This window comes from Calliopsis andreniformis, unplaced genomic scaffold (genome assembly GCF_051401765.1).
Source record: "Calliopsis andreniformis isolate RMS-2024a unplaced genomic scaffold, iyCalAndr_principal scaffold0001, whole genome shotgun sequence".
Taxonomy (NCBI): Eukaryota; Metazoa; Arthropoda; class Insecta; order Hymenoptera; family Andrenidae; genus Calliopsis; species Calliopsis andreniformis.
The window spans coordinates 39,338,291-39,350,708 of NW_027480422.1; the positions used below are offsets into that span (position 1 = coordinate 39,338,291).

Here is a 12,418-nt window from a genome sequence, read left to right on the forward strand (position 1 = left end):
TGAGTCAGATGTCAGTACCGTTCGGCGGCGATTTGGGTATCGATAATCGATTCTGGGATTAACCAATCAAGTTTGAATAACGAAGCATCCAGGTCGATCCCCATCTCGCTCGCCCGACCGGCTGACGAAGAGGCCAGAAGACTCGTGTGTGTCGTGTGCGCTCTCACTCTGCCGTACTGAATCCCTTTTGCGACGTCGTGCGTCTTTTGACCGGTCGTAAGAAAAAACGGTAACCGCGGCTGCGAAACCGGTGATCTCACTTACGCGAGAAACAATAATTAAGGGCTGTTCAAGTCAGGTTATTGATTTAATCATCTTCTCTCTTTAAGACCTTGTTTTGCTTACATGTTTAAGTTTTTTTGTACTGTGGCGTGTGTAACGGCCAACTCGCCCTTGCTGTGATCAATTCATTGTCAGTGTGTATTTTTGTCTTTAGTCTTCGTAGCTTTCTCTTTTCTACTTTTCCTGACGTGTTTACGATTTCCTGCCTATTCTTTCGATTTCTACGCTCTCAAGGGTTCGTCCTGGCCTGGTCATCATCAAGCACATTTGGCGACCAGACCAGGGCGACCTCAAGGACTGTTTCTTTTCTTTCAACTTTCTCTCCGGTTTTCTCTCCTTTCCGTTTTCCTTCTTCGTTCTTTCTGCTATCCCTATCTTTCTTTTCGTGTAGGATTTAAGGGCGGAATTTTCGAAGCGCGGGACACTTAGTCCGGAGCAACCGAACAGACACGTTTACAGATTTCTGTATATAATCACATGAGAGTGATAATAAAATAATTGAGAGCTGAAGTAGTGGAGTCAGTTTGTATTATTCGCCTCAATTAATTGGTGACCACGATAGGAACTATTTCGCGTAGTGTAGTGCCATTGTGGAACATTCAGACATTTAAAAAAGAAAAACATTTATTTTTGAAGGCAGTGGTGTGCTGTGTCGTGATCAATTGTGATTGTAATTGTTGGACACTCAGTGCATAAAGACAATGGCAAACAATCAGGAATCAGGAACAGCAGCTGTGGATCGTGTAGCCGTCCGGATACCCGATTTTTGCCCATCAGATCCGGAAATGTGGTTTTCCATGGTAAAAAAAAGCTGAAGGTCGCGCCATTATGTTGCTGGGTCTCATTCTCAGCGCCTTGCTTATTGGTTGGTTTTTTCTATTGGGTTGCAGGTCTTGAATGTGAGATGCCCAGAACGAGAAGTAAATTCAAGGTTAAGGGAGAATACGTTGAGTCCACAGCGTCAGTATCCAGTGTAGAATCCGTTGACATGGCTTCAACACCAAGCGCAGCGTCCATTGATACGACAAGTACCTCATCTGAGGTAAATCTTGATACCAAGTTTGTGGAAGAATCGATGAGAATTCTGTTCAATATCCCACTAAAGGATCAGGAGGCACCTACGGTAGCACGAGCCTTCTACGAGGGATGGATCGTCCGTTTTGAAACCCCTTTACGTATAACCACAGACCGGGGGAGACAATTCGAGTCTCATTTGTTTAGACATTTAAATGAATTGTTAGGTTCTAGACATTTCCGAACGGCAGCATATCATCCGAGCACTAGGGCCGCTGTGGAGAGAAGTGACGTGCGATGAAAAAAGGAGGCGTCGCCTTCGAAAATCGGCCGAAAAGAGCAGTTAATTCCGAAGCCTGAAGTAGACGCTCCGTTGTCGCGCGGCTCCGACTGGATCGTGGCCAACCCAATTCACTGCCACGCGGCATCACTGATCCTGTGGTGTAAAATAGTTGGGCCATGTTCCTAATCGTTGATGCGTCAGGTCTCCGTAGATGAGGATACTCCTCTGCGTATGTTCGTGCAGTAGCAACCGCATCGCCTCGATTCTCCACGAACACCCATATCATTCGGTAGTAGTCTTGCGACGTGTACATTTTGCCTCGAGATTGCTAACTGAATGACAGAATCTTTCCGAAGGACTTTCTTGTACCCTCAAGTAGTTTCCCATCGTTCCATTATGAACTAACTCCCACCACGGTAAGATTTAGAGAATGAGTTATTTGCCGAAGAAACACGTGCGTTGCAGAAGTGCAACGAAAGAACGAACCATCGAGTAGTTTCACAAAGCCAAGGACCCGTTGCATGGAGTTAGAAAACAGACGTCGCGTCGCGTCACTAAACACAGTTTCATTGGATTCTGTGTTCTCAAAATATAACTCAGGTTTCTCTTGCATCAAGCGTATTTTTAATATTAAATACTCATTTGTGAGCTTTTCTTGTGTAGCTTCGATTCCCATAACTAAAGGTTCATACCTCTCTGACAGTCCACCTAGCATTACAGCCGCAACCTCTTCATCATCAACCTTGTAATCTATTTCTTCCACTTGCATGACAGTTGTCAGTAAACCATTTATATATTCTGTCATGTTCGCAAAGTCTTCCATTTTAATTCGCATTAACTTTCTCACAAGACTAATTCGTCTACAAACTCCTTTGTTAGCGAAAGCAGTTTGAAGGTTTATTCATGCTTCTTTTGAAGTCTCTGTACTTCTCACATGAGAAAAACATCGTGGATGAACATTCAAACAAATAGTTGCAAGAGCCAACTGATCATGGATTGCATCTGTATCAAGGTCCACATTACAATTCCAAAGACCTTCCTTTACCAGCATCATTGTTATAATAAAACTCCAATTATTATAATTTTCTGCACTTGAAAGCTTTTCTATGCTAATATTTTTACTGGCTTCTTGCTTCTTACTGGCGGCAAGGATACTTGTGTTGTTGATGCTTGAAAGTTATTTTGATTTTAATCGTCAACCCGGCCAAAGGCGCGACCAACCGCTTGAGTTTGCTCACGGTCCGAGGAATTTTCCTTGAAAGGAGCTAAAGCCACAGCTCGCTCCAGAGCCTGAGTCACAACGACCAATGCAGAGGGAACGGAGACCAAGGCCTAGACCTCAGGGTAATTTCTGCCCTCCCAAAGTAGATGAGGAGAGGGTTATAGCGCCTCCGCGCCCGCAGAACCTCTCAGTCACGGATACCCAACCAAAGAACGACCCGCAATATCTTGAGGCGTTCGCTCCATTGCGAGGAACCGAAAATAGGCCCGTCGCACGGGAGCTTGATTAGTATCCGGATTTTTATGCTCTACCGGGTATTACTGAACAGTTATACGCATTGAGCGCTTCAATTAATAAGAAGTTCGCCAGACACGTGCCTAGTTCAACCTTTCAATATTACTGCGCAAGTATATCCGTCGCCCGTCTATTCAAAATCTTAGATCACAATGGACGACAACTGCCTTTAGACGAACACTGATTCATGTCAGCTATTTATCAGGCTGGTTGCGAAGTACCTGCAGCATTGAACTTTTATCTCTCAGGCTTCAGACATTTCAAATTGAATTTAATTATTCAAATTGAATTTAATTATTCAAATTGAATTTCAATTGAATTTTTTATTACCATTCTGAAACAGATAGGATGAAAATCATAAAAAATTAGATTTTTGTCATTGGACGATGTTACGTTGTAATGATCGAGGCTCTCCCCGAGTCAGCATTCGGCGACTAGACAAGTGCTCGAAAATTATTTGAGAAAATAAATCGTCGAATTAAAGATAAAGGAATTATTCGACACTCGAGATAAGTAAAGACATATTTTCAATGAATTATAGCATGATTTTGTAATTTGTCTATGAATCATAAATAATAATTCAAGAAAAGGATACAACAATTTCTTTAATTTATTTTTAGATGGCAAACAAGGAAACCATCATGGACTGTTCTCCATCAAAGGAAGTCACAGGAGGAGCGACAACGCCGCGGCCGCGGTCTCCGTTGCCGCGGCGGGAACCAAGACAGCCGCGGTTTCCGTCGCCACGGCAAGGATCGAACAGTAGAGGCACGCCGCCGGCAGCAAAAATGCTGACTTTACTCAAAAAGGTACATACTTATAATTAGATACATACGCAATTTCAGACTACATAACATTATAATTATTTACTTTTTCTATTACAGATGAAAAAATGAAACACCTAATAAAGTTCTACAAATACGGAAGAGGCGCAAGAGGCGGCAGAGGCGGGAGAGGCGGGAGAGGAGGGGGAGGAGAGAGCCGCGGTCCAAAAAACATTATTATTGTAAAATGACAATAAAATAATAAAAAAGTAAATAAATTCATAACATATAAATTAATTCTTGTATTGATTCTCTTTACAACCGGTGTAGTCACAGTGGCTGCATTTCTAGAGATCGTAGAAGTCGGCCATGCTGACACAATAAATATGGGCAAATGAAAATATCGCGCGCCGTTTGTTGGCAACTTGACAGTATTTCAAGAGCGAGAGAGTAAGGTTCACTTTACATTCGCATTCTCTTTTAACTTTCCGAAGCTGTTCGAAGGGGCCCGAAGCGCCGAGCTCATGCACACGCGAATCATAAGGTGGTGTGTGTAGTGGAGGGTGTTGCGTGGCCTTCAGGGATTTTTATTTGGACCCGGGAAAGATTCGTGCCCGTGGAATGCTAAAGCACTCTGCTCGTAAAGAAATGAAACAAATTTAAACTCAAACTAAACTGTTGTATTTGAACCAAGGGAAAACACGTCTTATCAGTTCACAGGACTGGGACGAATAGAGCGTACCAAAATGGTTTCTCGCTAAATTTTAATACATGTTTGTTAATTTTTTGTATCTTAGTAACAAGGAACCAGTTACATAATTATATTATAATTAATAAACTCCAATTCGTTAAAACTATCGTCAGCATTTATCGATTTCTAGCTTTCGAGTCTTTTACATCTTGGCGCTGGAGATAATTCCTTAGAGAAGGGAAAAAAGGTGAGATATAATTATGTCAAATACCTATATAAACAAATAGTTACGATAAATTTATATATAGATATGTATTTATCACACACGCTCCTGCTCCCTCCGCCGCTCCGAACATAAATATAGAAGTAGCAAAATACAAAAAAAAAGTAAGTGGATACATAAATAATATAATCACATTTTATAATGAATCGCAAATAATATAATAATTGCGTTTATTTTTTCCATTGCAGATAAAAGATTTGAAAAAGGCGATATATGGAGGCTGTGGTGGTGGCCGTGGCCGTGGTCGTGGTCACAATCGCGGCCGGGGTCACAGGGGCAAAAGAGGGGGGAGGGGGCGTTATCAGAATATTTTTATTTTTAAATAAAAAAATATTAAAATAATTTCGTTTGTTTATTTCTTATGAATGTGAAATTTTGTGTGAATCTCATACGACAATGTTGATTTTAAAGTTTGAATTATCTTACAATTAGACCACTTTCATAATTAAGGGCACATATGTATTGTCTCATTCGTAATACTCTTTCTTTCTCGCTTGCACCGTCCTTTTCTATATTCCGTACGAAGCAAAATATCGACTCGAGGCGTATTCAGTAGAGTAGTAGAGATTTACTGATGCATAAAATTGTAATTGATGTGGCAACAGCGTGACAGAACTTCTCTACGATGCGATTTGGCAATTATACCTTCGCACTTCTCGTTTGTAATTCAACAGGATAACGCTAGATGCAACATCATCAAATGCCTGAAGTATGAATTATATGTTTTCACTAATGCCCGTTTCTTCACAACAATGCTTCGATCGATTTAGAGTAGGCCCGGAAGGAGTACTGCCCCCTTAACGTGGACCGCAGACACGTACCAGGGGACGCTTAGCTTGTGCACGCGTCGATGAAATCAAAAATGCGAGACACCAGTAGATGATAGTGAGGAAACCGTTGAGAGACCAGCGCTCACGATCGTTGGTGCTTTCATAGCGCCTTATATCCTCACGCTATCGCAAGTTATCTCGTGAGAGTGCGAATTTCGCAGTAGCCACCTCGCGGTCACAGCGGTGACTTACCACGCTAGTCCCTGTGCGCGAGTGGGAAGTTTATGCGCAGCCTTCCTATTCGTCACAACCTGTACACAAGTAGGAAGAAGGACGACTCTTATTCTGTACCGAGGCACGCATAGGATAATTAATATCATCAGTATTGAAAATTATTGACAATATTATTGATCGTCTACAGTCGATATTAAAGAAATGTGGATCAAGTATTGACAAAATTTCGACTTTTAATACTCAAGCATCGACTACCGATAATCTGCCACGCCAGATACCCCTCTCATAATGTATGATTGCTCCTGTGCCTTAACGTGACGGTCATCTGAACATTCGCACATAGTATGGAGAAGAAAATATTGAAGAATTATATTAAAAATTACACTTTTCAGAATCGCATTATGAGATCTCAGCAACAAATGTATTGATTTTGATGAGGCTAGGCTTGATCGAAAGATCATACCAATATTATATTGCGATAATGCCATTAAATTTTAGATCTGAGCTACGAATTCAATGACATACACGATTAATGTTTTTCGTACGCAAAACTCCAAACATTGTGCAACGTAGCCGATTACGTCCCACATATGGGAAATATACATAGGTATCTGTATGTTCAATAGAAGATAGCCGGCTGTTTCTTTTTATGACGGACCCCCGTCTTTCAGTGCGTCTTTCAAGACGTTCGATTCTAAAATCCATCAGAGTCATAACATAGAGTCTGTTTTGCCTGATTTCAAGAGGCCTTCTGTGGATCTACGGCAAAATATAAAAGTATCGTTGCCAACGATATTTAGCTTTTCCAGACGGGTACGGGACGAAGCGGACCAAATTTAAACTGCTCCATTTAAAAACAAAGCAACGATATTACTGCTTACTGATGTGCGAATGAAAACAGGCATCTGTTTTGCTGAACAGGCACTGAATGTTGGGTGTGAACCGCTTCATTCAAAAACAAGGAAACGATATTTTTTTGAACGGAACGAGATGAACCGAACGGCAACGGATATATGTTGCGACTTATTTTTGAGATAGCGAGGACAACGAACGTAGTCAATAGCTTTTGTCTTTTAGGCTTTATTTGACGGCGGCAGAATGATTAAACGAAAAGGCGCCTTTTTACTACACATAAATCTTGCGAACATAACATGTTTAATTTTTACGCTCTTTGCACGTCTTTCTTGCCACCGACACGTTTTGCGCGCACATGCGGCTTGCATCCTTCGAACGCTTACCCAAGAACGGAAGTCAGGGTTCTTTTGTTTCGTTACGCCCGACTTCGGTCGAACCTTTCGGCGCGCAATATGAACTTAAGATTAACTTAAAAATAATTAACTCTCAACACTCCTCCTTAATTATTTTTGAACGCAGATTTTCAAATGTTTTACGAGTTAGCGGTTTAGTCAGTATGTCAGCCAATTGTTTCGAACTCGCGACATGATTCAGCTCTATCGTTTTTCCTATGTGTTCCAGGATAAATTTTCTTGGAATCTCAATGTGTTTTTTACCCTTGGTAATTTTTCCTTCGTGCATATTTTTCAGCATATGAATGGCAGATTTGTTGTCGACACGCAGCGTTGTTGGTCGATCTGACTCCAATATTTGTAATTCCTTCCCTATGCGTCGGATCCAACTAATGTCATCAATTGAGGAAACAGCGGCCCGATATTCGGCCTCGGCAGTCGAGGTTGCTACTAGACGTTGCTTTTGAGCGTACCAGACGATGGGCCCTCCTCTCATGATGAGTACCCCACTGGTGGAATGCCCGGTAGATATGTCGCCACCATAGTCGGAGTCCGTATAGGCAATAATTGTCTTGTCTCCATTAAAGCATATTCCGAAGTTTGCAGTTCCCTTCAGATATGCGAAGACTCGCTTAACCATCTTCCAGTGGCTCTTCATCGGCTTGTCATTGAATCTACTTAGGTAGTTTACAGCAAAGCTGATATCCGGACGTGTGATTGTGGACAGATATAGCAGGCTTCCTATGGCTTCACGATAGGGTTCAGACTTTTGAAGTGGTCTGTCATTTACGTAACTTTCTTCGTTTGTAATCATTCCGCATTCCATAGGTGTGGCTGTTGGATTCGTTGTGTCGAATTTGAATCGCGAGAGAATTTTCTCCGTATAGTTCCGTTGATTTATAAAAATTTCATGTGGACGGTTTTCAATTTTCATACCAAGATATGCCAGGCTATCTGGAAGTGTTCTGTCAAAGGTGATCTCGAATTTTTGGCTTAGCTGACCCAGAATCTCGAGAATGCAGTTTCTTGTCGTTCCTACTATCAATCCATCATCGACGAACAGAGCAATCATGATGGTTCTGTCTTTGTTGTAATAAATGCAAGGATCATCGTCGGTATTATCAAATCCTTGTGTGTTCAGAAATTTCGAAAATTTTTCGTTCCAATTTTTGGGGGCTTGTTTTAGACCGTACAAGCTTTTATTCAATCTGCAGATACGATCAGTTCCGTCTTCAAAGCCTTCAGGCTGGTACATGTAGATTTCTTCTTTCAGTTCGCCATAGAGAAAGGCTGTCTTGACGTCAAATGTCGCCATTTTCATTTTATTCGAAGCCGCGACACTAAGGATCAGACGAATCGACGCATACCGTGCAACAGGACTAAAGGTTTCCGAATAATCGATCCCTTCTTCTTGCTCGTAACCTCTGACTACTAGTCGAGCTTTTAGTCGACCATCCTGTTTTTCCCGCAGTACCCAGCGACAGGTTAGTGGTCTGGCATGATCCGGCGGTTTCGTTAAGTCCCATGTTTTCATTTTGATTAAAGACTTGAATTCATCGGTCATGGCTCTACGCCAGTTTTTATCTTTTAGAGCCTCAGAGACAGGAATGTCGAAGACTTCTCCGATCATGGCCATGTTTACATTGTTTCTCTTTTGGCAACTGTCCATTTTGTAATCGGTGAATCTGGCAGGCATCCTTATGTTTCGGCGGTCGCGCAAACTTCTTCGTTCAGGTTGGTTTTGTTCCGAAATGTCAGATGAATTGTCCGAGGCTTCAGAGACATCATGATCTACGTTGGCAATCGGTTCATCATCCAGACTTTCGAATTCGGAATCTCCTGATTCAGAGTTTTCGGGCTCATCTTCCAAGTCTTGAGTGACACCGTCCGTCACAGGGATTTCAGTTGCAGTGGGTCTTCTATCAACTTGTACTTTCTCATTGAAAACTACATTTACAGAACTGATAACTTCACGTTCATCAGCCAGGAAAATCCTGTAACAGGGAGTATCAAAATCATAGCCTACAAATATTCCCTTCTTGGATTTCCTTTCAATTTTGCCTCGCTTGTGATCCGGGGTCAGGACATAACACTCACATCCGAAACTTTTGAATTTGCCAACGTCTACCCTGCGTCCGAACCACAGATCAGCAGGGCTCTTGCCTTTCAGTGAGCTCGTTCCGGTTTGATTTAACGTGAAGACTGCATAATTAACAGCTTCGGTCCACAGGCTCTCGTCTAGTTTTCGTGCGTGCAAAGCAGATCGAGCTGCCTCAACGACGGTCCGCATTTCTCTTTCGATCCGACCGTTCTGCTGCGGTGAGTAAGCATTTGATTTGGTGTGAAGGACTCCGAGCTCCTCCAGCAATCTTTTGGTGTTTGCGTTCTTTATTTCTGTTCCGTTGTCCGACCTTAGGCACTTAACCTTCTTGTCGAACTGGTTTTCCACCATCCTCATAAATGCCTCGAGACTGGAATCTGCTTCATCTTTCGTTTTCAGGAAGTAAACCGTACGAAAATGAGAGAAATCATCTTTGAACAGTAGGAAGTACTTTGCTCCTCCCAACGACCGAATGTTCATTTCACACAAATCAACGTGAATTAAATCCAAGGGATTATCGGCAACTTTTGGATTCCTCGGATGCGAAATGCGATGTTGCTTTCCATATACACATCCTTCACAGACGTAATCATTCCAGTCATCAACATAGTTTATACCATTTCTGTTCAAGATATCTCTAACATATTTGACGTTCTGATGCGCCAATTTTTCATGCCAGTCCTTAATAGAAGTAGTCAACAGACACTTGTCCGACTGTTCCTGACGAAACATCATTTCATACAACTTGCCGTCACGCTTGGCAATTGCCACAGTCTCCTTTTGATCCAACGTCTTGAATTCCGACTGGTGAGCATTTGCAGTTTGAATGTATCCCCTGTCCAGCATTTGAGTAACAGAGAATAGATTGAATGTCAACTTTGGTACATACAAGACATTTTTTAATACTATTTTGCACCAATTTCTGCCATCAAAGGCTTCCAGTTCCACGTCACCAATGCCAGTTCCATCTAACTCGGTAGCATCACCAATCACAACTGTTGTTGGTTGCTGAAGTTTCACAAAATTTGTCAACCATTCCCTATTGAAAGTCATGTGTTGAGTGGCAGCGCAATCCTGGTACCATAGACTGTTGCAGTTTCGCTTTGAGTTTATGTGATCAATTTTAGCAGTCGACAGGCCAACAGTGATAAAGGCTCGACGACTTAGTTTGTTCGAGTCATTCTTTTCAGTCTTGTCACCCTTTTCATTGTTGTTCTTATCAGCATTTCCCTTTGAACACTCCTTCGCAAAGTGACCCTTCTGATTGCAAATATTGCATGTATAGTTATTTCTACAGTACTCCAGATGTTTGGCACATGGTTTGTTTTTACAATATTTCTTTATGTGACCTTTCATACCGCATTTGAAGCACTCAACCGCTGGTTTTCTCAGTGAATTTGGTTTACCTGGTTTCCTGTTGTCTCTTGAGATGAATGCATTTTGTGGCGTAGACCCCTCTGGTTTTTCATTTTCATTCAGTCTGTCTTCTTCTAGGCGCAGGCGTTCGAGTAGTTTGTCGAAGCTCTTTTCAGTTCCACTTACATTGTCCCATGCAGTTCGAAAGTGATAGAGCTTAGGTGGTAACATGCCTAGAATTCTCGTTATTATCCAACTCTCCTTAACCTCTTCTCCTTCCGCAGTTAGATCTTCTGCAAGTTGTTGAATTGTCATGCAGTTCTCAACGGCTGACTTACTGGAATCGTATTTAAAACTGAAGAATTGTCTTTGCAAGCCTTCAACACTAAGATCTGACTTCTTACCATATAAAACATCTAGTTTCTCTGACATTTGAAAAGCTGATTTACAATTTGCATTTTTTTTTGCTATACTACTATTTACATTTAAACCTATAAGAATCTGAGCTTCAAGGTCTCTTTTGATCCAGGCCTTGACCGCTGCATCTGTCTCCGTACCTTCAGGTTTTAATGTTGTTCCCATTGCGACCAAATATAAGTCTTTAGACTTCAATGTCAGATCCAATTTGAATCACCAAGAAACATAATTTACAGATCCCTTTGAATCTTCCGACAAGGTTTCTAATTGCGACTTAATTGTGTCCATGACGAAATATTTCTGAGTACTTACTAATATTTCCTTAAGATAACTAAATAGATATCGCAGTTACTTATCCAATACAAAGAATTTTCTTATATAGCAACGCAGGAGGTTTCGCAGGTTGACGCCGACTAATGCTGGTTGGTTGTCACTGACTTTGGACTGACGTTGACTGACCGTTGACTGACCGTTGTCTGACGAGCGTCGACTGACCAATATCCATATACACTGACCGATGGTTCGTTTCTCCTCTTAATCCAAGAACAGCAGTCCTGGGCCCATAACCTGTTGCGACTTATTTTTGAGATAGCGAGGACAACGAACGTAGTCAATAGCTTTTGTCTTTTAGGCTTTATTTGACGGCGGCAGAATGATTAAACGAAAAGGCGCCTTTTTACTACACATAAATCTTGCGAACATAACATGTTTAATTTTTACGCTCTTTGCACGTCTTTCTTGCCACCGACACGTTTTGCGCGCACATGCGGCTTGCATCCTTCGAACGCTTACCCAAGAACGGAAGTCAGGGTTCTTTTGTTTCGTTACGCCCGACTTCGGTCGAACCTTTCGGCGCGCAATATGAACTTAAGATTAACTTAAAAATAATTAACTCTCAACAATATATGCGAATCGATCTTTACATAGTGATCATCGATACTGCTAGATAGACTTCAGGTCAACTTGCGCATTCTATAAGGTTAAATTATAGACTTGAAAGCGAACTTTAACCCAATTTTACTGAATAACAATCAACTTTGACAAACTTGACTGTCAACGTAACGGTACTGTTCTGAACCCGTTAGGGCTACAACCTCGGAGTTTATATAGGCTAAAAAATAAATAGGGGATTTGCTAGAAATGTTCATGCAAAGAAATTTCTCATGATTGGTGCAACGACATGGTTGCTATCCAGCTGCTCGGAATCATGTTTCCATTAAGATAAACGAAAAAACTGGGAGTGCTACAGCGTTTTCTTTTAACAGGCAGAGATTCGAATATTTGGGAGAGTAATAGAAAATATTCTCCGTACGTAACACGTATTATGTTCACATTTTATTTAAGTTGAGAATTAATATAATTTATCCAAATTTCACAAGTATACTTCTTCCTCAATTATTAGTTAGTACTATCTATTGTATGTATCAGTTTTAATCATACAAATTCATTGCAATACAAAT

The 12,418-nt window shown here is 41.4% G+C and overlaps 2 protein-coding genes and 2 long non-coding RNA genes across 4 annotated transcripts in view; 2 read left to right on the forward strand and 2 right to left on the reverse strand.

Annotated features, from left to right (window-relative positions):
* LOC143186537 (angiotensin-converting enzyme) overlaps positions 1–12,418 on the reverse strand; it is a 349,658-nt gene that overhangs the window by 286,768 nt on the left and 50,472 nt on the right. The window lies entirely within an intron of this gene.
* LOC143186519 (uncharacterized) lies at positions 918–1,294 on the forward strand. Its single transcript, XR_013003061.1, has 2 exons — positions 918–1,082; positions 1,173–1,294. It is a non-coding gene; the product is annotated as an uncharacterized LOC143186519 (long non-coding RNA).
* Positions 1,422–1,892, reverse strand: LOC143186505 (uncharacterized). The gene has a single exon (XM_076390184.1). The coding sequence runs from the start codon at positions 1,890–1,892 to the stop codon at positions 1,563–1,565; it is 330 nt and encodes a 109-aa protein (XP_076246299.1). The 3' UTR covers positions 1,422–1,562.
* Positions 3,664–4,037, forward strand: LOC143186506 (uncharacterized). Its single transcript, XR_013003058.1, has 2 exons — positions 3,664–3,904; positions 3,980–4,037. It is a non-coding gene; the product is annotated as an uncharacterized LOC143186506 (long non-coding RNA).

Excerpts from the sequence above, each read along its gene's own strand:
- LOC143186505 (XM_076390184.1), bottom strand. The coding sequence starts at position 1,892 with ATGTACACGTCGCAAGACTACTACCGAATGATATGGGTGTTCGTGGAG.